Raw genomic sequence first — 27,741 nt, forward strand, 5'->3', positions numbered from 1 at the left:
TGAGTTTTAACCTAATGCCGAGGAGTGACTGTGTATACCTTTTTGCATGTTTGTACTAAATAGATTGTAACAGTGTCAAAATGTGCCTATCTACTGTAAAATGCTTAAATTCCTTCATATTTTTTTATGTAAAGGGTTGCTTTTATATCGTAAACCGGTGTACTTCTAGTTATTTAAAACCATTTTTTTTTTTATGCTTCAGAATGCTCATAAATAGTTTAAAATGCCAGAAAATTACACTTTGTAAGTAGTTGTCTCTTGTAATTATCCAGATGTACAGTTAAAATAAATTTTTTTCTGCTTAAATATATAATCAATGCTTCCTGTTATATAAGAATTAAAATTCCAAATGTATCCACAAACTTTAACACATGAATTTAAAGTACATTTTAAATGATTTGTTCTTTATTTAAGTACTTTTTTATATATAATGATGCTGAATTTATCAGATGAAAGTAATATTTCTTTTTTTTGAAATTTCGGTTGAACTGGTTATACACGTTTTTCAGGATATTTCACGTTTGGTGCAGATTATAATGTCATTTAGCGAACCACGTATGTGATCCATTTCTATTAATCCGGCAAGTCGGGTGCATTTAATGTGTTTTGCCAAGTTTGCCATTTTATTTTTATTAAAAACAAACTTTAATTATAATTCAGATTTTATTTTCAAGCTTCCAACTTCCTTGTTGGAAGAATGATTTGATTTTCTAAATTATCTTTATCGGAACTGGACTTTTTTTTATCCTGTGATAATGGGAATTCCCACTAATTAACATAAGTTAATTTGTGTAATATTAGCATACTTATAACATAAACATATACTGTACAAACTAAAAAAATGTTAAATTTTAGGCAAAAAAGATTGTATGCAGTGGGTTAAAGTGTTAAATATACAAAAAAAAATCAAGTTATTCTGTTGCCTTTGGCAAACAAAGTTGAATGTAAGGAAGAGGAGACTTGTGTTTGCTGCTTGTTTTGATTTATATCTGAACTTCCCTTTAAAATTTTTAGGTTAGATTAAAATTATACAAAAGAATTTAAATTGACTAACCTTAGTTAAAATGTAACAGTTGACGACACACTAGAATTTTTCCATTTCTAATTATTACTTTCCAAAATAAAAGTTTGATAATATCTCAAGGAAATTAAACATTTTTTTTCAAAAAGAAAGAAATTCCTAGAAAATTGAGTAATTTTTTTAAAGATGTTATCAATGTATTACATTTTTAGTTTGATTTTTTAGCATTCAGAAGCATCAATGTCAATTAGTTGTGTTTCCTGGTAGAATTCCAACTGTCTGGGCTACACTTACTCGTGTTTTAAATGAAAAAAATGTTGGATTTTATCCAATATGAATTCTTGTCTTGCTAGTGTATTCTCAGAGTTAAACTTTGAAGCATACTTGAGTCAGTCAGAAATTTTACTAATAACTGAGCAGACTGAATTACTAAACATACTCAGAATAGATTTATGTACATGTTTCCTTTATGCCTTCTTTTTTTTTTTTTTAACTGTGGTTATGAAACAATTGCTTGAGAAAATATAAATTTCACTATAACACATTTAATATTTAATCATGTCACGTGTATAAGAAATTGATTAATTCACGAGAATCTTATAAATGATCAGCTGATGAAATCGATTTTTAACTCGATAAAAAAAAATTAATCCATTTCGTCCATGTGATTACTTAAACTAATCGATTTCTGTATTATAAATCTAATCGATTCTACAATTGATTTGATCATTGTTGCAGGAATCGATTATTTTTAAAAAATGTTAATCGATTCATCAGCTGATCAAACACGTAATCAGTTTCAACTCGCGCGAGAAAGTAATCAGTTTCGGCATTTATTTTTAAAATCGATTTCGGCATTTAATCGATTTATTTTTTTTTAATGAAATCAAATTGTTTTGCGGGGTAAAAATTATTTTTAGTATCTCATTTCTTATTCCTAACACGAAATATCGTAGGCTAAATATAAAAACAATTATCTATTGCTTATTCGTTGTAAAATTTGGATTATTCATCAAAGTATTGTTCAAATTACGTCGAGGAAACGAAATAAATTTCTTGCACAAGTTATGAAAGCAACTTTAGCAATATTTTCATGAATATAAACATAAATCCATGACATATAGTTCAAATTTCGTTTTAAAAAAAGCTGATAAATCATCAGACCACCTACGAAATTTGTCAAGATCACGCTTTCGTGAACTCTGATAATGAAACTGTGTTAAAGTTTCGTATCCATGTACTTTTTAAAAGTTTATATACTTATTTTAGCGATTTAATTCGGTATACTTTTTATTTTAAAACCAGTTTTAAATCATGTGTGACACCTTTTAGCTTGTTTTTATTCATATAAAAGATGCTTCACGCTGGTTTCTCGATGGTGCAATTGCATGATTTTCGTGCCCGTTTGATTTTTATCACGAAGAAACTAGAGCGAATTATCATAATTTACTGGTTAACAGTTACATTTTTAACAAGCACCAACTTATTAATTACGAAAGGGAACTTTAAGAATTGGGTAATTAAACTTATTCATCCTCTACGAAGTAGTACAAGATGCACTTAATAAGCAACCAACCATTTCTTATAAGCTATTTTGTTTGCTTATTCATTCATGCTTGAAGATACATCAATTTTCCTGTATATAAAAATATCTGTTAATAATCGAGTAAATAATAATAAAATTAAAGAAAATTGTGCGATGTTGACGATAACACCCAAGTGAAAATATAAAAAATCACTGCAATTGAACGACTTTTATTTTAAAACTGGTGGCACAAACTTGTTTAATACTACAAAACATTGCTTATTTGTGTTTAAAAATATCGAAATTAATATAATTTTTAGTTTAATTTTATCTCATTTCTCCATATTTCAGTGTTTAACCTACACTTTCTCTACATAAACACTGTAAAATGTATGGGTTTTAAGTCTAATTTATGAGTTCTTAACACTCAAACACATTGATTTTCTCATTTTTATGCAAAAATAGATAATAAATTATAAATAAAATACTAAATTATTGAAATAATCTGCTTAAAATTATCATTGCACCCTCAAGAAAATACACTTACTGTTGCAAGTTGTACAGTATTGTAAACAAGACAGAAATTCGAGTAAATACTTATAAGCATATCTAACTTTTATCGAGAAAATATGCTTTCTAATTTTCTATTATCAGTATCAATACAATTATCATATACAATATCTCACAATACATTTAAATATACTTAAGTGCATGCTGAATCATCGCTTTGAATGCACTTGTAAGAAATGGCTATTTAGAAACAGAAATTAATTGTAAATTATATAAAAATCCAGTATTTAAAACAAACAATCGAATAACCTTGAATGGTTTTTGTTTATTTTAATATTCTATACTTAAAGTTCTTATGCAATTGCTGGTATAATTCAAATTGCATAAGAGATAAGCGCACAATTACTATCATTTATCGTAAATTTAAGGCATTTTACGTTTAGTTTTAATATGTATAAATTTTTAACAGTAATTTTAGTACAAACTGCGGTTCGTGTAAGTCAATACGTTTTAATTTTGTACAAAATTCTCGGTTTATAAACAGGGTTTCTCTTTTATCTCTTATGAAGTACAAAGTGTAATACTTGGTTACAGGCTTGATACTTGATCTGTCGTCAATCAAAAGGCTACTAGAGGACAAGGCCAATAAGAAAAGTCAATATAAACAAAGTTTTAAAACGATTTGACCTAAAGATTTGTTGAGTTTTATAAATCAAAACAGTAATATTCGGATTCTATTGCAAACATTAAGCTTAATCATATGGATCTTGCCTTTAAAATCGATTTTCATGGCAAATTATATTGGCTTTAAGTGTAATTTTCTATTCTAAACTTCCATGAACATCAAAAATGATAATTTCCTATTTTTTTTGTATGTTTTCCTTACTTAAAAATGGCGTGTTGTAACCGCTAATCACGGAATTAGCGATTACAACAAATATTTTTACTAAATTATCTGAAAATTTTTCAAATGTAATCTGCTAAATAGTAGATAATTATGTTTAATATCAGCTTTTACAGTTTACAAACAATACCAAATGTCTTTCTCTGTTTGTAATTCAGTTTTCAAAACCGGGACACATACAAAAACCGGCTTGTAAAATGATTAAAATTTCCATCTTCTTGAACTTATTCGTGTGATTTAAGAAGATGAAGTCTTTCCAAACAATAAATTTTCAATCCTAAATCATATTTTTCCTAACAAAACGAGATAAAATAAATTATATACCGAATCGTAACCTAGCGGTCGTAGGCGATCGGGAATAAAAAAGAAAATCAAAAATCAAAACAATACATTTGTAACGATGCTAGACGGTTTAAATCCTTTAAAATATAATTAATTTTATTTATATTTTATCCGGTTATCCAAACGCGAAGGTTATCTAGCTGAAAATTCAAATTTAAACATAAAAGCATGCACATACTCCAACCTTGACACAGATCGAGTTCGAATTCTATTTTTCGGGATATTACCTAATATTATTATTAGTCGCTTCGCCTGGCTTATAAATTATTATAGTAAATATATTATTATTTATACATACAATTTAAAAGTTATCTATAAATATTTTTCGTAAAACAATAAAAAAAATAATAAAAATATTTTTAAACCTAAATACAAATTTCTAGTTAGAGGGCGCTTTTCGTTAGGAAGGAGGGAGTTGTGTTGTCGTTTGGTGTCAAGTGAAATTCCGTTTTAAAATGAATAAAATTGTTAAAGAAGGGAAGTAATTGTGTTATTAAGAGCTTAGTTATGTCGTTAAGAAACGTAAATAGCCATTTTCCGGGGTCGAGCAATGCTAGAGATCAAGATTGGACTTGGTACGCACCTCCTCCTGGAAATCAAAGTATCAACAACACTTACAGTATTTGTACGAAGTAAGCTGATAATAAAATTCGTTCTACATTTACAAAACATTAGCAAATAATAAACATGTATTGATATGACGTAATATCTCATTACATAATTTGTATATCAAAGTAAATATGCAGTCATCATCATCTTTAACATTAATTCGTGTTAATTAGGATATTAATTGAAATATATCATGACAGAAGGATGTTATAGAACTACAGAGTGGTCACAAAGTCTCCATATATGACATTGTTGTCGTCTTTTCCCTTAATCCTGTGAAGCCGTGCATCAAAGATCTCCAATCCTCTGCAAATAACACCATTGGGATGCAACTGTGAAGACGTGAGCGAATGAGAAGAGGTGACGACATTTCTTGCTCTCGTCTGTGTGGTCGTAATAAACGAGTCATTGCCTTGCTTGTATAGTCACACCCTTACGCAAAAAGAATACCTCGCAAAAATCTACAATGGATATGCTGGTCTTTAATATGATGCACCCTCTTAACTTGCAGAGATTTGCCTTAAAGTTTGCATTGGTGTACGAGCTGCTATGAAGTTAATTGTCATTTGATCCCCTTTCGGCAACTGTGACCAGTTTGAGAAATATCTCTGCTTTTTCCAACTTGGTTTGTGTCGTGTAGTATGAAAGAAATGGTTTGCTTTGATTAGCGGTTAGTATGATGGTGTGAACTAGCTTGAGGTATTCTGAAAGAGAAAATTTCATTAAAGTTGGTCTGAATAGGGAGAATAAATCGAAATTTTTGAGGAGAATGGGGGGAAACATATAGATAACTTCTATATATAGGAACTTTGTGACCACTCTATAATTTATCCACTAAAATGTACAGAATATTAAACTCTAAAGATTTAAGCAAAGGATTTCTGTGGTGTCAAATATTTTCCATTTTTATAAATACTGACTGTGTGATTCGGTTGTGATGATGTCTGATGATTCAGACAAGATCTGTAAAGAAATTTAATATTTTGGTGTCGACATTTGATGAAATATAGCAGTTTTTTTCGTATCACAGAAAGAATGTAACTTTAGTCCTTATCATAATATTTATAAAAGTTTTATGTTTGAATTGCTAAATATAGTATTAATTAATACCCTATTATAACAAAAAAAGATGTATTAAATTACAGAATCATAATTAATAGATATGTTATAAACAAACATCTATATTTAGAAATTCTAATTGTGTAATTAAGAAACGTGTTTGAACGATTCCAGCAAAATTCATAAAGAAATTTAATTTCAAGATTTGATGAAATATAGCATACGAAAGAATTCAACTTTAGTCTTAATCACAATATTTATATTATTACATAACTTTAGATGATGATAAACTTTAGTTAAATTGAATATTGAGTCATGCTCAATAATAATTTATGACAGAAAGATGAAGTATTAGATTGTAGAATTATAATTTAACAGTGAATAGATGTATTTCAATTAAACATCATTTTTTTACAAATTAACTGTACAATTAAGAAACAATATTTTGCAAAGATTCACTCAATTTACAAAGAAATTTAATATATCTGTTTAAGAAATTGATGAGATGTAACAGCTCTTTTATATTGGAGAAAGGATCTGATTTTAATCATAATTATTATATAGGATATTCTAAAATTAATGCTACCATTTTGAATTACTTATAATTATGTTAATTAATAACTGAGAAGTTTGTAATATACTGGTACATTTACATTGACTGATAAAGTACTTGCTTGAGTTTCATCTCCCATCTACATTCAAACATCTTGTAGTCTACTACCTGTAGAAAGCAACAGAGATGATGTTTTGTGTTCTACCGTTTACAAAGATCTGCTTCACAAATAATTTGCAGTAGCCATAGAATTGTGACTACTGTGGAAGGAGTGACAATGGATATGTTGTAGTGAATGTAGGAAGAATTTGAGGTATTAGATTTGAGCTGTATAATAGGTGCATGCATTGAGAAACTTTAAAGAACAATGTAAAACTTGGACAGTTTTCCAATGTTTTAATGTAGTGTACATTATAACATTCTCAGATAATAATTAACATAACTACAATACAGTAATTTAAAATGATAGCATTCTTTTTGGAAGACCCTCTATTTACATCAATTATTATGTAACTTTCATGATAACTATTTTAGCTCTGCCGAGCATTAATCATGTAAAAATGTAACAATTAATTAAATATAAAAGTAAAGTATTAAGTTATGGAACTGATGACTAGGATTATCCAAAACCCAAAGTTTCTAGTGTTAGAATATATAAAAATGGATATGCTGATTTGTATAAGTAAGAAATACTATTTTTTAATGAGTCATCAATGATTTGTAAAGAAGATTTGTAAAATACTGTATATTAATTTGAGGATTAATTTCATAATTATATTATAGGGAGAGTCCAATTTTCATTATGATTTCAATTGTATTAAATATATTCAATCCAGACACAATTTATCATTAAAGTAAAGAAATTTATTACAAAAAGATGAAATATGTAATTATAGAACAATGTAATTTAAAGATAGGAGTATTGCAACTAAACACTGAGAATTTATAAAAATGGAAAATGATTAACAGTATGACTAAGAGTTACCAGTAATGCTTTCTAATGATATAAGCATAACTTATGAAGAAATTTAATAAGAATTTTTTAATTTTGCAATTTTTAATTACAATAGAAAATATTAACTAATTAATGAAGTCAATACCAGAAATNGGTTTTTGCCCATCCAGATTTGATCCTGGGTTCCTCAGAATAATAGATTGTTACCCTAATCACTCATCCATCTGGCCATCTAGGTTATATCAGCTATTAGGGGCCAGTTTCAGGAAAGAAAATTGTGGTAGAATGATATTTCTGCTTATGACAATCAAACACACAGGCTTTTAGGAAATTTTGCCTGTTCGATAAACATTACATTATCTGGAGTTTTTAAGAATCAGATGTGTAAAAAGCATTATTAGCTGATTGACAATCATTGTACAATGTAAAATAACTTTAATCATCTATAATGACATGTCTGTGCTTGTTTTTTTGGAAGTATGTTCTGGTTCAAATTTTTATCTTTACGTTTGGTTTTTCTTCTCATAGCATTGATTCAGGAGCTTCTTTCTTTTTCATGCAAAGGATGCTTAATGATTTTAATTTAGCATTGACAGTCACTCGTACTGATATCAGATTTTAAAGCCAACTTTCTAATAATTCAATCATAATCTCAGATTGTTTTAAAACTTTATAATCAGATATTTCTGAATATTTCGTCAAATAGTGAACCAAATTTTTCTGACATCAGATTGGCTTAAATCATTTATTTTATCAATTATTTCAGCTTGCCGTTTAATATTAACAATGAATAATTTGCCATATTGGTTTATTCAAATTATTGTCAGTTTCCATTGGCAGAAGTAACAGATTTATGTATTATGCCTGCAAAAATCCACTTAATTTTGGAAGAAAGTACTTTCTTAAATTAAAGATGGCATTTTTTTTTTCAGGGTATAAACTTTATTGTAATTTGCTTTTTACATCATCTGATAGCTGATCAGTTATCCAGTTTCTCATGAAATGTCTTTGCAAAATTCTTAAAAATTGGTTATTGCAACCACATCACAAATGACGTGCTATCAAGAACAGAACATATGAATAGGCCTTGCTAGCTGTATTCTACCTCTATTAGACCACAGACATTCGAAGATTGCATTAAAAATGAATAATTGTTGATGGAAAGAGAAAGAGAGGAATGCCAAGTAAACTTGGTGCAACACCTTTTAAGAGGATCAAAACATCAATATTCAATGAAAGATGCCTATTCTGTTGCAAAAGATTGCAAAATATGGCAAACTCGTGTGTCCAGTTGCATGGCCAAACCTAATTTTACAAATTTTGGCTGGCTATAAAAATGTGCAATAGCAGGGACCAGTCTGTTTACTTATTGAGGGGAAAAGATAGATAAATCTGTGACAACTTCATTCTACATTACCAAAAAGAGATTCTTGAACTTCATAGAACTTCCAGTGCCCCAAATGTGTACACATTACCCCATCAAAATGTATGCAATGATCTGTACTAAATTAGTAATTCAATAATCAAAGATTGTGAAATTGTTGTTGAGACTTTATCAATTTTCTTGTTATTTAATTTAAATAATGATAAATTAATTTTTTTATGTGATATATTTTAAAATAAATTAAGATTTAATTTAAATTTANAGTTAATAGAAATTAGAAAAATAGACTATAAAGTTTCAAGAAGAAAATACTGCTACTTTAAGAAAACCAAGAGTTTAAGTTAAGAGGAAATCTTTTCAGATCTTTATTTGAACCAACTTAAGCTTACAATACTATTATACAATATAAGCTAAAAGTTTGTCTGAAAACATTTCCTATTTACATAAACTCTTTATTTTCTTAAAGTATTTTCTACTAAAAAATTATAAAATGATACCAAGTTTTATGGAAGTTCCTGAGAATATACATTCTAATTGTCTTGACAGTTCAGCTGATCATACTAATTATGGATAAGATCAATGATGATAATTTTAAACTAGTAATAATTTCTAACTAGATAAATATAACTTAAACCACAAATAAACCTGACAATTCAGCAGGAACTTTTAGAAGCAAATGTTTTCAATTATCTTAAATAATATTAACAAAGTTGTTTATTTTATTCTTAGCTTTATTGAAGTCAAAACAGTCTTCAATAAAGCTAAGAATTAATGTAAATATCTAATTTTTCATACATATCAATGTCAAATCTATTTTTGCATATTGCTTTATTTACTACTATGTAGAAAAATACCTTCATTATTATTACATTATCTTAGCTGAAAGCTAAGATAATGTAATAATAACGAAGCTATTAATACATAGCTGAAAGCTATATATTAAAATCAGAACAAAGAACATTTTTATTTTTACATTATTACATTCAGTTTAACTTGTTTTTGCTTTGCACTAATGAAGTTTAATCAAAATTATAACTAATAATTTCAAATAGGTCTTAATTTTTTTATACCAGAATTAAAGTATTATTTATCAGTATTAAATTTATTATAAAATATTATTTTCTTCAACATAGCATGTATTTATGATTCTTTCAATTCATGTTTGATTCAGTTTTACTGAATTTTTATTATTATTTATATTTAAAATGGAGCAAATGAAAAGTAATTTTTGACATTTGAATGCCTTATGTATATGCAATATTCTTAAACTGATAAGAAACATCATTTTAAGTGAAGTTTCTACTTGGTTTATCTATTATTACATTTTCTTGTTTAAATGAGAAAGATAATGAAACCTGTTTTAGAATGACATGAAATGAGCTTATTTCACATATTTCAAAATGTTCTGTATGTTATTTTTTCTTTTAATGTTAAGGATTAGATAATAAAAGAGCTATATAATAGAAATTTGATAGGAAAGCATGATCTGTGTTGCACTTTTAAATTCTGCTTTATGATGATGTTACTATACATATTAGTAGTTTACCTAACAAAGTTCAGTTTTAAAATTTATGTGAATAATAGAAGCATAAACGGAATTTATATTAGTTAAATAAATATAAACAAGTTTTTAACATATGATAGATAAGTTTTAAAATTATCATGAAAGATTAAGTCAGTATGAAAATGACTTACACAATAGTGAAGTATTTTATGTTTGTTTGATGAAATACAGATATAATAGTAATACCAGTATTAGTTAATCCTTTAAGATAAACCATTCTAAACCAATTAAGTAACCAATGAATGGTAATTATTTTTCATTTTCTTGATATCGACTTTTTGGCATGCTATCATTCAGCAACTAAGGTTGATATTTTTTTGAAAATTGCTGCAGCAGTTCATTACTTTATACAGTATAAACTTAACAAATTCAAAGGGTCAAAGCTTGATTACTCTTCTTAGTAGCTGCTGTCAAAGCTGGAAAAAATCACTCAGAACAAAAAACTATCAAAGTTTTCTGAGTAATCATCTCATGAAAGTCTTCCTTTGGGAGATTGTGACTAGATTGATGTTAATAAAGCCTGCAAATTTTTTGTTTTGTAATCATATAGTTTTGGAGTTATTTCAATGTGTTTCCAAAAAATGCAGTGGTAATTCTGGCTCATTTTATCCATTATCTTAAAAGAGATACCTCAGTTTTTTTATTTGGCCGCCATTTGAAAGAGCTCATTTTTCCTTTACAAGAATATTGTATTTGTATTCTGGAATCTTTTCAAAAACATGAGTCAAAAATTTCTTTTAAAGTATATCTACTTTTCTTCTGTTATATAATCTAATTAACTAAATGCTAAATATAAGTCAGTTTGATAGTACAGATAAACATGCAGAATTTTCAAGCCCAAGTTGTGTAATTTCTACTCAACTGTAATAGCTTGTTCTTTAATCTTTTATTAGACTTTTTGTCATCCTTACTTTTCTAATTGATCTACCTACATCAGGGGTGTCCAACCCGTGGCCCAAGGCAAGTTCCAATGCAGCCCAATAAACATGAAAACAAGACCGACAAATTTTTAAATTTTTTTATTATTTATTTATTTCAATGGTATAAACTCAAAATAAGTTTCACAAAGCTGTAAATCTTTATACAAATTTTATTTTTGTGTGGAAAGGAAATATTTTCAAATACTTGGAAATGTGTGAATGAAGAAGGAATACTAAATAAATCTAGAGTTGTGACTCAAAGGATTATAGACCCAAATTCGGGGAAAGGAGAGAATAGCCAAAAGTAGTGAGAAAGGTTAAATAGATCTTCTGTTATGCAAATATTGACCCTTAATTTTCTAACCTTCCTCACTTCTTTATCTTTTGTCTTTTCTTTCCTTTCCCCACATTTGGGGTTATAATCCTTTGAATCCCAACTCTAGCTTTATTTAGTATTCCTTCCAGCACTGCAAGATTTGGCTACTTTTTGGGATGCATATTATTTATAAATATATTAGTTGAATAGAAATGCATTCTAAAATGGCATTTCGTCGTTTATTATTAATTAGAGACCCAAATAAAACAAATATATGTGTTCTTCAAATAAATTTTTGTTTGTCTTCTTTATAATAAGTGAATTTATCTATTTCTAAGTAAAAATTGAAAGTAGAAAGTGTCTGTAGAAGTAATTTTTTAAAATATCCTTTTTTGTGATAAAGTTTTAATATGTACTTATTATTATAATCTAGACATGTTAATCCTTAATTAAATATATTTGTATATTTAAGGATTGGGCCACAAGTATATATAATTTATTTGTGGCCCAAAACTCCATGACTTCTTTCAATGTGACCCAGAAAAACAAAAAGACTGGACACACCTGATCTACATAAAACTTTTGTAGAACTGTAGCCTGTTCTACAAATAATTCTTAGTTGAAGAATATTTTAATCTTTTGTAGTATTTTTTCAAGGATGTTGTGGTTTGTCTTGTGTCTGTCATTTAAAAATGCTTAATTTTTTAATCACATAATTTATTATCATTGAGAAAACAGTCTTTCAAAAAGTATATCTTAACAAGAAAAGTATTTTTTCAAAGATGTGTACGTTTTTTAAAGTAAATCTATTAATAATTTCATTCATCTGACTTATTTTTATACCTCCAAACAATAATTAAAAATTGCTCTAAGAACTTTGCACTTTGCTTTACCATAAACCTTCATTTGTCTCTCTTTCTACAAAGATTGGGTGATTTGAAACTATCACCTCAGGGTCATAAACTAGTTTTGCTGCATTAGACAATTCAGCAAGTGGTCTAAGATGAAGCTATCTTCCGGCAAGAAAGCTGAACTTCAGGTTACTTATGTTTTTTTTTTTCCAATTAATTTCTCATGACATTTTTAGCTCCAATACTGGGGATTTGTTTCATTTACAGTATTTTGATTTTTAAGTGTTGTCTAAGAAACCTATTGTTGCCAATCAATGAGGTTGACTTGCAAAAATCATTGTTTATTATGTTTATTTGTTACTAATTGATTTCTAAATTACTTTATGATGCAGCGTGAAGTGTTAATTACTGGCTTCTTGGCATGGGGATACTGATTCTAAACAGTTGGAATTAGCAAAAATGACTGTAGACCAACAAAATTTTACTTTATTTCAGTAGCATAATGTTTCACACTCAAATTTGACTAATTTCAAAGCTTATGAACAAGTACTTATTTTTCACTTGTTATCAGCTTTAGTTTAAAAGATCCCAAAAAAATAAATACAATATTCTTGTAAAGAATAGTGTGCTCTTTTAAATGGTGACCAAAGTAAAAAATATTGGAGGTATCTCTTTTAAGATAATGGGCTTCAAAAATGAGCAAAATTTACTACCAAATTGTTTGATCTTGAAATACTTCCAAAACTAGATGGCTACAAAACAATTGAATGACTTGATGGTTGGTAATAAAACAATCATCTAGTCAGCCATCTTACAAAAAAAGACTTTCGTGAGATAGTTATTCAGAAAATATAGCGTCAAAAATTTGATATTTTTTTGGTGTGACAAATTTTTTCTAACTTTGACAGCAGCTAGTAACAAGAGTAATCAAGCTTGATCCTTTGAATCTGTATAGTTTACTCGATAGAAAGCAGTGAACTACTGCAGAAATTTTCAAGAAAATATTAACATTAGTTGCTGAATGACAGGATGTTTTGAATCACTTTTATGACATTTTGAACACCTCCATTAAGGAATCTTACAGTCAAATTATTAGATAATGAGACCTAAGATTTTGTGGAATTTACTTTGGTTGGTTTAAGAAGCTACATACCAAATTTAAGCAAAATTTGAGGTAGTCAGTTGGGAATGACTTGATCATTTGACATAGTATAACCGAATATATAATTTTGAAGTAAATAAAAATTTAATGTTCTTTTATTTTAAAATTAATAATAATTGTAAAATTAAATTAGCCACTATACTTAATTTAATGAAGTAACCTATATACTTTTAACAGTGGATAACGTTAGAGAAATGCTAACATTTTTGACCCAGATAATAGGCTATCTTCAGACATAAACAGACATGGGATAAACTTGTTTACTCTATCCTATCTTTCCTATCTATCATCAGAATTTCTCTTGCCTGAAGATGGCCTGTTAAACAGATCAAAAATGTTAGCATTTCTCCAAAATTACTCACTGTGAAAGGTGTATTGATTATTTTATTATCTTTAATAAGTTATTTTGATCATTTAATTTAAAAATGTTAGAGCTTGAAAAATCTGGTATAATTTGGTTTATTTTTAAGAAAATTGTACCATTATTTACTTAATAAACAGTTCAGATTTTCTAATTTTGGATGCTTGATATTAAAATATTCAAATAATTAAACTGGATTAACTATTAGGCTAGAACTTGGTTAATTAATTGTAGAAATATTATGTAATTTGGACTAAAGGTAGGAGATTATGCCTCCATTTTATATTAAAATTAATAATTAGAAGTTAATTACTGTATTTTTCCCCTATAAGACACATTTTTTTGCACCCAAAATTTATCCGAAAATTAAGATGTGTGCTATAAGCCGAATGCATCTTATACTGAAAATGTTTTCCCCCAAAAAAAATCAGTGTGAAAAATGGGATGCATCCAATACAATGGCACATCTTATAAGGCAAAAAATATGGTAATTAATTTGTTTTTAATTATTGACTGAACTAGAGGATCCCAGTAGCATGACTTGTGATATGTCTATCCATGCAGAAATTTTAGGTTCAAGTTCTGATATTAAAATCAACTATGTTAATTTGTTTTTTCTGATAATTTTCTCTAAACTTCTTTACTTTAATAATAATTAATATATAAATGATTTTAAATCAAAATATTTTTCATTTTATGTTTTATTTTTGCTGATCTTCATGAAATTGATGCCCTTCGTATAGAAAATTTATTTAAAAAGTTTCCTTATATACCCATATATTCCCAGTGGCTAAATTGTGGCTTTTGTAGACTCTTGCTATGGTTTTCATATACTTAAACAATTTCTTTTTTATAAACTTGGTACATACTGTTTACACATATGTAATACCTTTTTTAAGTTTTCTGGCTGTTATGTATGGTATACACACAGATTGTAAGCATAAATCACAACTTAACCTTGAATAGGCAACTGAAACCTAAGAGTGTATTTGTAAAGTTAAAGGAGTTAAATCTTACCTAGCCAGTCTTGAAGTACCAGTAAAGAAAAGTAATAGTAACATTTATTATAGAACAGTGATAGCTATAATATTTTAACTACATATAATATAAAATATCTTTGTATACTATTTTCCATTTTTAGTAAACAATATAAAGGTCCTATCTGCTCTAAATTTTGAAGATGGATAAAAAAAAATTGTTCAAAAGCACCCTTAGTTTAAAGAAAGTATAAAATAAAGGTGACTCCAGTGAAGCAAGTAGGACCTTTATAAAATATCATTCCAGTACAGGATGCAACTGTTGTATACTTCTGATAGACAATATATGCCATCTCTCACGACAAGGTTTGGCCACTCCTGATATATAAAAAGTTTAATTTAATTAGTAATGTAAAATTAATCTAAAAAGTTTGATAGTTATTAATCATCTATTTAATTGATATGGATATACACTGGTGTCCAAAATTAAAGCAAATACAAAATCTGTATAAAATCAACACCAAGAATTGTGAATAGCAGAAATTAACTCGTATGTAAATCAGCAAAGTGCCATCCTTTCATGCAAGTGTCATGAAAATGAGACAAGATAGCAGTGTGCCTGTGCAACAAAATGTAATGTGCCATATGTATATTTACCTCAGTAGCTACAGCAGTAAATGTACAAATATGTATTATGATCATAAATTTCTTATACAGTGACATTCCATTAACCCAGCACCATTAACCCGGTCTTGATGATGCCAGATTATTTAATATGCTGCCTTATTGAATGGTGGAAGTTTTCCAGTTTTTTTTAAATCCTGTGGACACGATTTTACATATCTTTTTGTGTAAAACTGTACAAATCTGCCTTTTATGATTGCTTAACATGCCATTTTAATTTTTCCAGGCTATTCCTACTCTTGATTGGCTTGAAACAAGAACACACTATTCTTTGGGTTTTGTACACTTTTATTGCATATAAATATAGATATAGACTAATTATCAAAGTACATTAATACAGTAGTAATGTACTGTAGTTGTTTCTGTGATAAATGTTTCTAATTTTCATATCAAACCCTTTGGAAAAATCATGCATGAACTAACTGGTTTTATCTAGCACAGCATCATATCATCTTTGCATTTGTCATCTCTAAAAGGAGAACCCACACCCTTTTCCAAGAACTGTATGCTTTTGAGCACTTTTAAATGAAAATCTTAATCTTAACTCCTGACCTACCCAGTGCACCAATAACCCCCAAATGGCGAGTTTGACATGCTGGCTTATCCAGTTTGCCAGCATACCGGATGTCGGGTTAATGGAATTTTATTGTATATATATATAAACTTAAAATAGTTGAATGACTGAAGTAACCAAGGTTGTTGGCACTTGGATAATGCTTGACTAGAAGTTCAAGCTTGAAATCTTAGAAATTTTTGGGTGGTTTGACCTTGATATAGACTCTGTCTCTCACAATCTGACCACTCTTACTGTAGGCTTGGCAAAATCTATCATGGACATGAATAAGTCTTTTTGATGCCTACAGGGGAAAAGAGTTTAAAAAAGCAACTTGACTTTAATAAATTTGCATTATATCTATTAGTTTGAAAAGTTATTTGACCTGTATCATTTCCATATGTATTTCTAAATCATTAATTAATTAAAAGTTAAATTTTAGTTAATAATGTTTCTAAAGTGTTGCAATTCATTTTGTCAAATTACATTAAGTTTATAAAGTAAATTATCTTGGAAGAATTTATTACTGGTAATTTACAATTTTAAATAAATAATTTGATTTGGAAATTTAGGAAAATGAGACAGTAGTTATCTGGTTATTACAGTTGTGTAAATTCCAATATAAACAAAGAAACATCTGGTCAAATATTGTCAAACACTTTTCAAAATTGTCATAACTGTTTATTGCATATTATGGTTAGAAAAATTAATATATAATTTTCTAATGTATGTTTAATCAGTACTTTATAAACTAGCTGAAGTCCTTGAGTTATAATGTTGTAATAATCCTAATTATAGTAGTTACAGAAATATTTTTCAATATTTTAAAATTGTGTGCCTGTATTCAGTGGGTAGTTGACCTTGTCTTTTTTATTTTTGATATTAAATTGGCCACATATTTGCTATGCTGGTACTGTCATCCTTTTTTGAAGTAATTCGAAGTTTTTGACCTCTATGACAGTTCGCATCCTTCAACTTGCAAATTGCTGCTGAACTTCCTATATAAGCAGAATAAATGTCTTTGAAAGTATTAAATTTATCAAATGTAATAATATTGATTACTGTTATTTTGAGAAAAGTATGCTTTCAAGTGTAATATTATTTAACCATTGCAATACTCTTCTAGTTTTAACTATATATACTGTATATTAACTTGATGTAGGATTTTGTTTTTTATGCCATGTGAACCATTGACCTTACTGACCAATGGTTCATCAAGAAACCTAGGTTAACCTTGACTGTAGTTTAGTTATGCGTGGTGTCGCCAAAACATTGTCTTTGGTGCCAAATAGTCTATTAATCTACATGTATTAACCTTTATTGTTAAGGTCACATTTTAATTACATGTGGCATTTCAAAACACAACTAGAATAAGAATCAATGTACACACACTTGTTATTAATAAGTCAATAGAAAATTTCATTTTAGATGAATGGATATGAGCATTCATTCTAATGATAGAATGTGAAAAATTACTTGTTATAATTTCAATATATATTTGCAAAAACAATGTGTGTCTATGCGTAAAATTAAATTTAATAATAAATACTTTATAGTAATGTTTCAAAATTATGAATAGCATTATTTTATATTAATAATTATAAATCTTTGATTAAAATTGGATAATTAAATAAAATAATGATCATTATTTAATTTAATTAACCCAATTTTAATCCAGAAATAATTGGATAAATTTACTATTATGTCATTACATTTGTAATAAGTATAATGTAATTTATAGATTTATAATAAGCAGCCAAAAACTCTGGTTAATACAGGTTTTAATGGACATAAGGTGTGTTTCAAATTTATACGGACACGAAAAAATTAAAGTGAAACACAAATTTGCTGCATTAAGTGACAAATGTTTTATTAAAAATAATATGGATTTACATGTTTCTACACTGCAAAATAAGAATTTTAATCAAACATTAATATTTTGTCACTGAAAATAATATTTTTTAAAATCTTATACAAAAAACTGTTACATATTTATCCGGACAGGCACTCATTTTATGACTTAAACAGAATATTGTTTAGTTTCAAGCATTGAAATATGCAAATTAGCTTACATATCTAATTGTAATACAAATTCTTTACGTTGTTCAACGTTCTAAAATGGGTAGAACAAAGAATTTATCTGATTATGAAAAAGGGCAGATTGATGCCTATAAATCACAAGGCAAGTCAATAAGAGAAATTGCAGCATATATAAATCGTCCAAAATCAACTGTTGGTGATTATTTATCAAAAAGACGTGGCAAGGATTTACCAATATTCAAGACAGGTCCAAAACCCAAGCTTACTCCTCGAGATTGTAGACAAATCATCAAGGTTTGCTCCACAAAACAAACATCAATAAGAAAAATAAAACAAGAATTAGACTTGCCTTGTAGCAGCACAACAGTGTGGAGAGTTTTAAATAAATCTCCAATGTTAAAATTTAGAAAAAAAACTAATGCCACCACTTTCATTAAAGCACAAAAGTGACAGACTTGATTGGGCACAAAAACACATGACATGGTCCTATGAATGGATTGAAGTTTTGTTCAGTGATGAAAAAAAATTCAACTTAGATGGTCTGGACGGTTTGAAGTATTATTAGCGCGATTTAAGAACCGAAAAACAAATATTTTCAAAACGCCAAATGGGTGGGGGATCAATAATGGTGTGGGGTTCGTTTGGATTCAACGGAACCACAGATTTAGCATTTATAACTTAAAGAATGAATTCAAAGAAGTATCAAGGCATGCTTAAAGATCATTTATTGGAAGCTGGACCAAATATTTGTGGACTAAATAGGATCTTTCAACAAGACAATGCCCCTGTGCATGCCTCTAAATCAACAAAAATGTGGTTTAAACGTAAAAATATTAATCTGATGACATGGCCTGCTAGAAGCCCTGACCTGAAGCCGATGGAAAATCTTTAGGGGATGATGGTTCGTACAGTTTATGCCAATGGAAAGCAGTTTTCCACAATTCATGATTTGAAGGCAGCAATTTCAGATGCTTGGGATAAACTTAAGATTGAATTCCTTCAGAATCTAATTGAAACAATGCCTAATCGAGTATTTAATGTAATTAAGTTAAATGGTGGTTACATTGGCCATTAAATTGTAAGAAAACTTTGCAATTTGAAACCTGTCCGGATAAATATGTAACAGTTTTTTTGTATAAGATTTTCAAAAATATTATTTTCAGTGACAAAATATTAATGTTTGATTAAAATTCTTATTTTGCAGTGTAGAAACATGTAAATCCATATTATTTTTAATAGAACATTTGTCACTTAATGCAGCAAATTTGTGTTTCACTTTAATTTTTTCGTGTCCGTATAAATTTGAAACACACCTTACATTTGAATAATACATTTATCTATTTAAGTTTTTATTTAAAAAGTTTCATTTCATTACAGCTTAAACACATCTGTATATAATTAAGTTTTAGTCCTTACATCATTAACTTGTTGGCATAAATACTTTTATCGCATTATTAAAATTAAATTGGTTGAAAGTTACAACTGTATTAATTAATATAAAATGATCATCACATTTAATTATAATTAGAAGAATAAAGAACTTAAACATTACTTTTGATGGTTGAATAACTTTGTTAATAAAATGTATTGGTTGCATTTTTCTTAAACAAAACGGAGAAATATTAATACTGAAATTCTAAAGGATATGATATGATATGAGTTAATTAATATTGTTATATTATTTGTTGGATTGAGTATATTGTTTGAATAAAATTCCTAATTACAATAATAATAATAATAATTATAAGTAGGATAGTGTATTTTATTATGACCTTGTAGAGATGCCAGAATTAGGAATCATGCTATAATTAATATTTTGTTATATTCAGATGTAAACAAAAGAAAATTTTTTATTATTTTAAGGTAAAACCTGACAAAACATAATGATGTAACTAACTAAAATAATCAGTTTTATCATATTTCATTGTTTTAATTTTAGTTTGACTCATGTTTGTCTTCTGATTTAGTAATTTGAATGATTTCTGGTACGAAAAAGTGTGACAGTTTGTTTAAGCTCATATTTGTTTTAATAATTGCCTAATTTGATATTTAACATCTTATTTGTATACATTTATTTGCAAGACAATTACGGACAAAAAATAAATATTGATATTGATAATGTGACTGCTTTATTGGAGTTATCAATAGGGGAAAAAATTAATGTAGGTTAACATTTTCAAGTATAATGGCTTAATTATTTACCAAAACAAAGTTGTCATTCCCCTGAGCTATGCTTTAATCTCATTTCTCATGCTTTAACACTGCTTCTCATTAGTAAATCTCTGTCAAATTAATAATAATAATTTAGAAAATGAAGGGAAATTACTAATTATAAATATTTAAAATTTTTTTTATTTAATATTAAAATTTTATAAATTACCAATATCACTGCATTTTAATTCTCAACTGACTACCATCAAACAAGACTGACTGCTTTATTTTGATGGTAATTAGTTGAAGCTTTGGGGTAGTAGGCTATAGTACCATCGGATCAAAAGATTTATTATCCTGATTGATAAGTTCTTTAATAGATGATCATAATCTTTCATGTGTACACTTCTCAGAGGGACAGGACCCAACATATCTGAACAGACCATTCCTCTGAAAAATTCCTGGGGTTTTTGCCCATCCAGATTTGATCCTGGGTTCCTCAGAATAATAGATTGTTACCCTAATCACTCATCCATCTGGCCATCTAGGTTATATCAGCTATTAGGGGCCAGTTTCAGGAAAGAAAATTGTGGTAGAATGATATTTCTGCTTATGACAATCAAACACACAGGCTTTTAGGAAATTTTGCCTGTTCGATAAACATTACATTATCTGGAGTTTTTAAGAATCAGATGTGTAAAAAGCATTATTAGCTGGTTGACAATCATTGTACAATGTAAAATAACTTTCATCATCTATAATGACATGTCTGTGCTTGTTTTTTGGAAGTATGTTCTGGTTCAAATTTTTATCTTTACGTTTGGTTTTTCTTCTCATAGCATTGATTCAGGAGCTTCTTTCTTTTTCATGCAAAGGATGCTTAATGATTTTAATTTAGCATTGACAGTCACTCGTACTGATATCAGATTTTAAAGCCAACTTTCTAATAATTCAATCATAATCTCAGATTGTTTTAAAACTTTATAATCAGATATTTCTGAATATTTCGTCAAATAGTGAACCAAATTTTTCTGACATCAGATTGGCTTAAATCATTTATTTTATCAATTATTTCAGCTTGCCGTTTAATATTAACAATGAATAATTTGCCATATTGGTTTATTCAAATTATTGTCAGTTTCCATTGGCAGAAGTAACAGATTTATGTATTATGCCTGCAAAAATCCACTTAATTTTGGAAGAAAGTACTTTCTTAGATTAAAGATGGCATTTTTTTTTCAAGGTATAAACTTTATTGTAATTTGCTTTTTACATCATCTGATAGCTGATCAGTTATCCAGTTTCTCATGAAATGTCTTTGCAAAATTCTTAAAAATTGGTTATTGCAACCACATCACAAATGACGTGCTATCAAGAACAGAACATATGAATAGGCCTTGCTAGCTGTATTCTACCTCTATTAGACCACAGACATTCCAAAATTGCATTAAAAATGAATAATTGTTGATGGAAAGAGAAAGAGAGGAATGCCAAGTAAACTTGGTGCAACACCTTTTAAGAGGATCAAAACATCAATATTCAATGAAAGATGCCTATTCTGTTGCAAAAGATTGCAAAATATGGCAAACTCGTGTGTCCAGTTGCATGGCCAAACCTAATTTTACAAATTTTGGCTGGCTATAAAAATGTGCAATAGCAGGGACCAGTCTGTTTACTTATTGAGGGGAAAAGATAGATAAATCTGTGACAACTTCATTCTACATTACCAAAAAGAGATTCTTGAACTTCATAGAACTTCCAGTGCCCCAAATGTGTACACATTACCCCATCAAAATGTATGCAATGATCTGTACTAAATTAGTAATTCAATAATCAAAGATTGTGAAATTGTTGTTGAGACTTTATCAATTTTCTTGTTATTTAATTTAAATAATGATAAATTAATTTTTTTATGTGATATATTTTAAAATAAATTAAGATTTAATTAAATTTTTTCAATTTATTATTCTTTTCTCTATAGCAAAACTCATGAAACGACTGCTGATTGTCGTTATTACGAAGCCAGTGGAGAAGACAACAATACTTTGGCAACGTTCATGGAAACAAATCCATCCATTCCGAAAAAAGACAGATCTACAAAACAGTCACGACAGCTTCCTCATTGGTTATGGTTTGTTATAGCTAAATGCTTAGGGATACCGTTACATCCTAATGATAAACCTATCATCGGTTTGATACTGCACATGCTTACTTTTGCTTCGGCTCTCACTTTTGCTGTTTCTCACATGTGGTTTGTAATATTTGATATACTCTCTCCCAATACTCCCATTGATATCGCCAATGGCACAGTTAGTATTTTCTTAATTGTGTGCTGGGGGTCGTTCGGTTTCTATGCAAAAAACTTGAGTGCACGACTATTCCGTCACACGCAGTTTCTTAGAGACATAAGAATGCACTCTCGTACTATATTCAAGATCAATGCTGCCGTTTTGTTTTTTCTATTAGGTGCTATTTTCATCAGTACTAATGATTATGATGGCTTTCACTCATATTTAAATGAAACTTGTGAAAAGGTGGAGTTATACGTCATTGTTTGCAAGTTGCAGTTTCTGTCAAGGGTGATATTTTCAGTCTTTGCACTCATATGGCACTCTTTAGTGTCTTTTGTTTTGATATCTGTCTGCAGGACACATACTATAGGTAAGTTTATTTATTAAGAGTAGCAATAACTAATTAAATATAATATAATCTTTACTTTGTGTGTTAACTTGCAAGTTAATTACTAACTTGAAAATGAATCAATAAATTAGTTTTTATAATGAAAGTAATTATGAGGTTTGTACAAAGATAACTTTATTGATAAAGAAAACTAATTACTGCTTGAATAGTTATATAGTTATTTTGTAGCATGGCTTGCTTTGTATTTAAATACACAATTGTTGCAATTGAAAGAAAAGAGTCAAGGCCATACTGGACATGTTATTGAATGTTTATTGTGAAAATAACAGTTAGTTCTCAAAGAATTCTGTTTTTTAGTTCCTATAATGAGCATATTTTCTTACTGCACAGATCAGAAAATTTCGAGAGATTTATTGTCTTGTTGTGTATTGTCTATTTAATATGAAGAATGATGACTAGAGGCAGTGCTAAGAATAACTTGTTTACGTTCGATTTTGAAATCATCATTAATAATAATTGATATAACTTTCTACCTTCATGATTCATTTGCAATAAAAACAAAATTAAGTATCGAAGCAAAATTATAGATTGAATACTTAAACAAGTTTTGAAAGTTAACATTTGATTTACATTTTAAGTTTTTCTAATAATAATTTTATTTATCAAACATGTGATTATGACTCAGCAAATTTATGACTACTTGCTCAATAAACACCATATAATTTAACAATAAATGTATTGTCCTGTAGACATTGTTCTGCAGATCTTTTACGTATGTTTTAATTGCCAAATTTATGATTGTACATTTATCATTTACTACTGTTAGATACTAAAGATTGCAAGCATTAATATTTATTAATAGAATAAGGATTATTAATTTAGGAGAATCCATAATCAAATCTAGTATTTCACAATATGCAATTCATTGTACATTAATTAAAAGCAAGCATAAACTTGACTTTATATAGGTTTTATAGCCTTGTTTAACTAGTTATATGAGTAAGAAGCCATTATAGATGTTAATTAGGAGGTATATTATACTTTACCTTGACAATTTAAGTGTCAGCTTTTAGTTAATATGCTTATCATTGTAAATGTATGGAATTTAGTTAAACTGTTGTTTACTTTCATATAAAATTTTAGATAGTATTTTTTTAAGAATTCTTAAGTGTTCTGGCAGCATTTTAAAGCATTTCATTGAACTGAAAGCATTTTATTCATTGTTCCAATATATTTACATGTCTTAAAGATTGCATATTTAGAAAATTTGTTGTGGTATTAACAATAAAAATATATTTTAGTGTGTTATGTTATATTATTTACAGAATTATGATTTTAATTAATTAAATTAATTAATTAATTTAATTAAGAGAGATGTTGTTATGTTATTTAGCAATAGTTTACATCATACTTTTGATTTTTCATTTGTTTGCAATCTTATTATTTTAGTATTTTATTCAATTCTAATTTAAGGTTGATTGTAACGTCTTTGGTTATGCATGCAATTTCTTTTAATTACAAAATCTAAGATACAGAGATCAAATGAAAAGTGATACATTGCACTTTGATACTACCTTTATTTCTATATGTAGCCAACAAGTTTGTTCAAGCACTTCCCTTAACAGTTCATGAGCCTTCATGGAAAAATGATTCCTGGTCATGCAACTCAGTATATTTTCACTTCATTTTGAACACACTGATTAGATTAAAAATGCCTTCCTTGAAAATGCTTCTTCAGATTGGGGAACAAATGAAAATCAGATAGTGCAAAGTCTGAATGGTATGAAAGATGTGAGAACTTTCCCTAGCTAATATCCTCTAAACAATCACTGTAGCAGCAGAGCTGTTAGATTGACCCTCAACAATCCAGGCTCACGCAAGACCCTCAGCAATCCAGATCTCCTACTGAGTAATCTCCTTCAGTCTCTTTAGTGTTCTCTGATAATCAGTCATGTATTCAAGAGTCCTGTTTTCTCCATGAGGATAGAGCCTGAGTTTCCAACTTATTCTTATTGCAGAACCCTTTTCACCTTAGTAAAAAATGTTGGAATCCTGACAATTTTTAACTGATTTACATATGAGAAAATAGTTTAACGTATCCGATGTCAAAATTTTTCTCTGTTGCGTGTCGCTTCGCATTGAATTTTCGTCGATGTTAAGCCTAACAAAGACTATTGTATCATTAAAAATTATTTTTTGATTTTGTACAAACAAAATAAATATATTGAAAAATATAAAAATAATAAAAAATTATACTTCAGATGTTAATTTAGTATCAAAAACATAAAATATTTGAGTAGCCCAAGACATAGCCAAAAATTGACTGGCGAAAATTAAAATTTGCCGACTGGAATTCTTTCGGATGATTGACTTTCGGAAAATTGACGCTCTACTGTATTTATATGTTGGATACTTTTAAGGTTATTTTTTTAATGATTTTCTAGCTTTAGATTAAGTTTTATCATTTTTATGATTTTCATTATCTTGTCAAACATTATATCATGATTTTGGTTCATTCCGTTACCGATAGATTGGTCTCCAATATTTATAAAGCTATAACTCTAGCACATGTATAGCATGTCACAAGAGGACTTGATTCAAGACTACAACAATTACACTCACGTCCCAAATCTGCATTGGCACATTCATACATCACTAGACTCAACAGATTTTATTGTGGGACCCCAAATTTTATAGAAAATCTTACTTTCTGATCTATCCTCATATATTTTGAAATTTATGTTTTGTATTCATAACAGATAGTTTATGCAATGACAGATGTGAACTTGATAAAATAAATATTTAGTTTTTAAGATTGAAATTTATTTAATAATTATTTGAATTTTATTGTTTTCTTTGAAGGCATTCGACGTTTTATTCGTGAATTAGAATATGATGCAGCAATGTATGAACACTATTTTGCACAGACAAACATGGATGTTCCATTAAAATATGAAGATATTTGTCAAGGTTTGTTATGGCATGTTTATTTAAAAGTCTTAATTAATAATTAGACTTTGCATACAAGTTAGCAATATTGTTAAATAAAAATGATGTTTATTACTCTTGCTACTGTTTACAAAGCATTACATTAAACATTGCCATGTTACATATAATGAAATGAGTTGTTGAATATATCGATATATTAGATTTAAAATGCAGGTAAATTTTGATTATATACAATAGGAATGATCAGATTACTTGTGAAATCAAATTTGTTTGATAGTACACACAATTTTTATTATATATATATCTTAGATATACAGTTTAATGTACACCAAACATATAGACCTATACATAATCAAATATGATTTTACTAACAATCTGTATTCTTGAATATGATGGTCATTTATATTTTACAATGATTATTATAATTATCTTTGAAAATTAATTCCAAATACATAAGTTCATGAAAAAAATATATAGAACTACTGCTGCATATATTTAAGTTCTTGCTAAGGTTCATTTGATGATGATCATTTTAAACAGGACCTTTAATGAAATTGATACTACTATTAATAACATTAATGTTTTCATAAGTCTTCAAGAATATTAGAAGTAGATGTAAATGAAATTATGAAATTGAATATCTTAAAAATTTTTAAATTTTCAATATATTATTGANAAATATTATTTTCAGTGACAAAATATTAATGTTTGATTAAAATTCTTATTTTGCAGTGTAGAAACATGTAAATCCATATTATTTTTAATAGAACATTTGTCACTTAATGCAGCAAATTTGTGTTTCACTTTAATTTTTTCGTGTCCGTATAAATTTGAAACACACCTTACATTTGAATAATACATTTATCTATTTAAGTTTTTATTTAAAAAGTTTCATTTCATTACAGCTTAAACACATCTGTATATAATTAAGTTTTAGTCCTTACATCATTAACTTGTTGGCATAAATACTTTTATCGCATTATTAAAATTAAATTGGTTGAAAGTTACAACTGTATTAATTAATATAAAATGATCATCACATTTAATTATAATTAGAAGAATAAAGAACTTAAACATTACTTTTGATGGTTGAATAACTTTGTTAATAAAATGTATTGGTTGCATTTTTCTTAAACAAAACGGAGAAATATTAATACTGAAATTCTAAAGGATATGATATGATATGAGTTAATTAATATTGTTATATTATTTGTTGGATTGAGTATATTGTTTGAATAAAATTCCTAATTACAATAATAATAATAATAATTATAAGTAGGATAGTGTATTTTATTATGACCTTGTAGAGATGCCAGAATTAGGAATCATGCTATAATTAATATTTTGTTATATTCAGATGTAAACAAAAGAAAATTTTTTATTATTTTAAGGTAAAACCTGACAAAACATAATGATGTAACTAACTAAAATAATCAGTTTTATCATATTTCATTGTTTTAATTTTAGTTTGACTCATGTTTGTCTTCTGATTTAGTAATTTGAATGATTTCTGGTACGAAAAAGTGTGACAGTTTGTTTAAGCTCATATTTGTTTTAATAATTGCCTAATTTGATATTTAACATCTTATTTGTATACATTTATTTGCAAGACAATTACAGACAAAAAATAAATATTGATATTGATAATGTGACTGCTTTATTGGAGTTATCAATAGGGGAAAAAATTAATGTAGGTTAACATTTTCAAGTA

At 27.8% G+C, this 27,741-nt stretch overlaps 1 protein-coding gene across 1 annotated transcript; it reads left to right on the forward strand.

Annotated features, from left to right (window-relative positions):
- Nucleotides 1-4,701: 4,701 nt before the first annotated feature.
- On the forward strand, nt 4,702-26,110 carry LOC111620147. The gene is made up of 3 exons (XM_023362020.1): nt 4,702-4,934; nt 22,423-23,102; nt 25,944-26,110. Exons 1-3 carry the CDS (start codon nt 4,810-4,812, stop codon nt 26,093-26,095), a joined length of 957 nt encoding a protein of 318 aa, XP_023217788.1. The 5' UTR covers nt 4,702-4,809; the 3' UTR covers nt 26,096-26,110.
- The last annotated feature ends 1,631 nt before the right edge of the window (nt 26,111-27,741 follow it).

This window comes from Centruroides sculpturatus, unplaced genomic scaffold (assembly GCF_000671375.1).
Source record: "Centruroides sculpturatus isolate CEXI.00-Female unplaced genomic scaffold, Cexi_2.0 scaffold117, whole genome shotgun sequence".
NCBI classification, from domain to species: domain Eukaryota; kingdom Metazoa; phylum Arthropoda; class Arachnida; order Scorpiones; family Buthidae; genus Centruroides; species Centruroides sculpturatus.

What these genes read in the sequence shown, in the direction of transcription:
- LOC111620147 (XM_023362020.1), top strand. Translation starts at nt 4,810, where the DNA reads ATGTCGTTAAGAAACGTAAATAGCCATTTTCCGGGGTCGAGCAATGCT. An exon ending in ACTTACAGTATTTGTACGAA is followed by an intron (nt 4,935 to 22,422) that starts GTAAGCTGATAA and finishes TTTTCTCTATAG; the next exon opens with CAAAACTCATGAAACGACTG. An exon ending in CTGCAGGACACATACTATAG is followed by an intron (nt 23,103 to 25,943) that starts GTAAGTTTATTT and finishes TTTTCTTTGAAG; the next exon opens with GCATTCGACGTTTTATTCGT.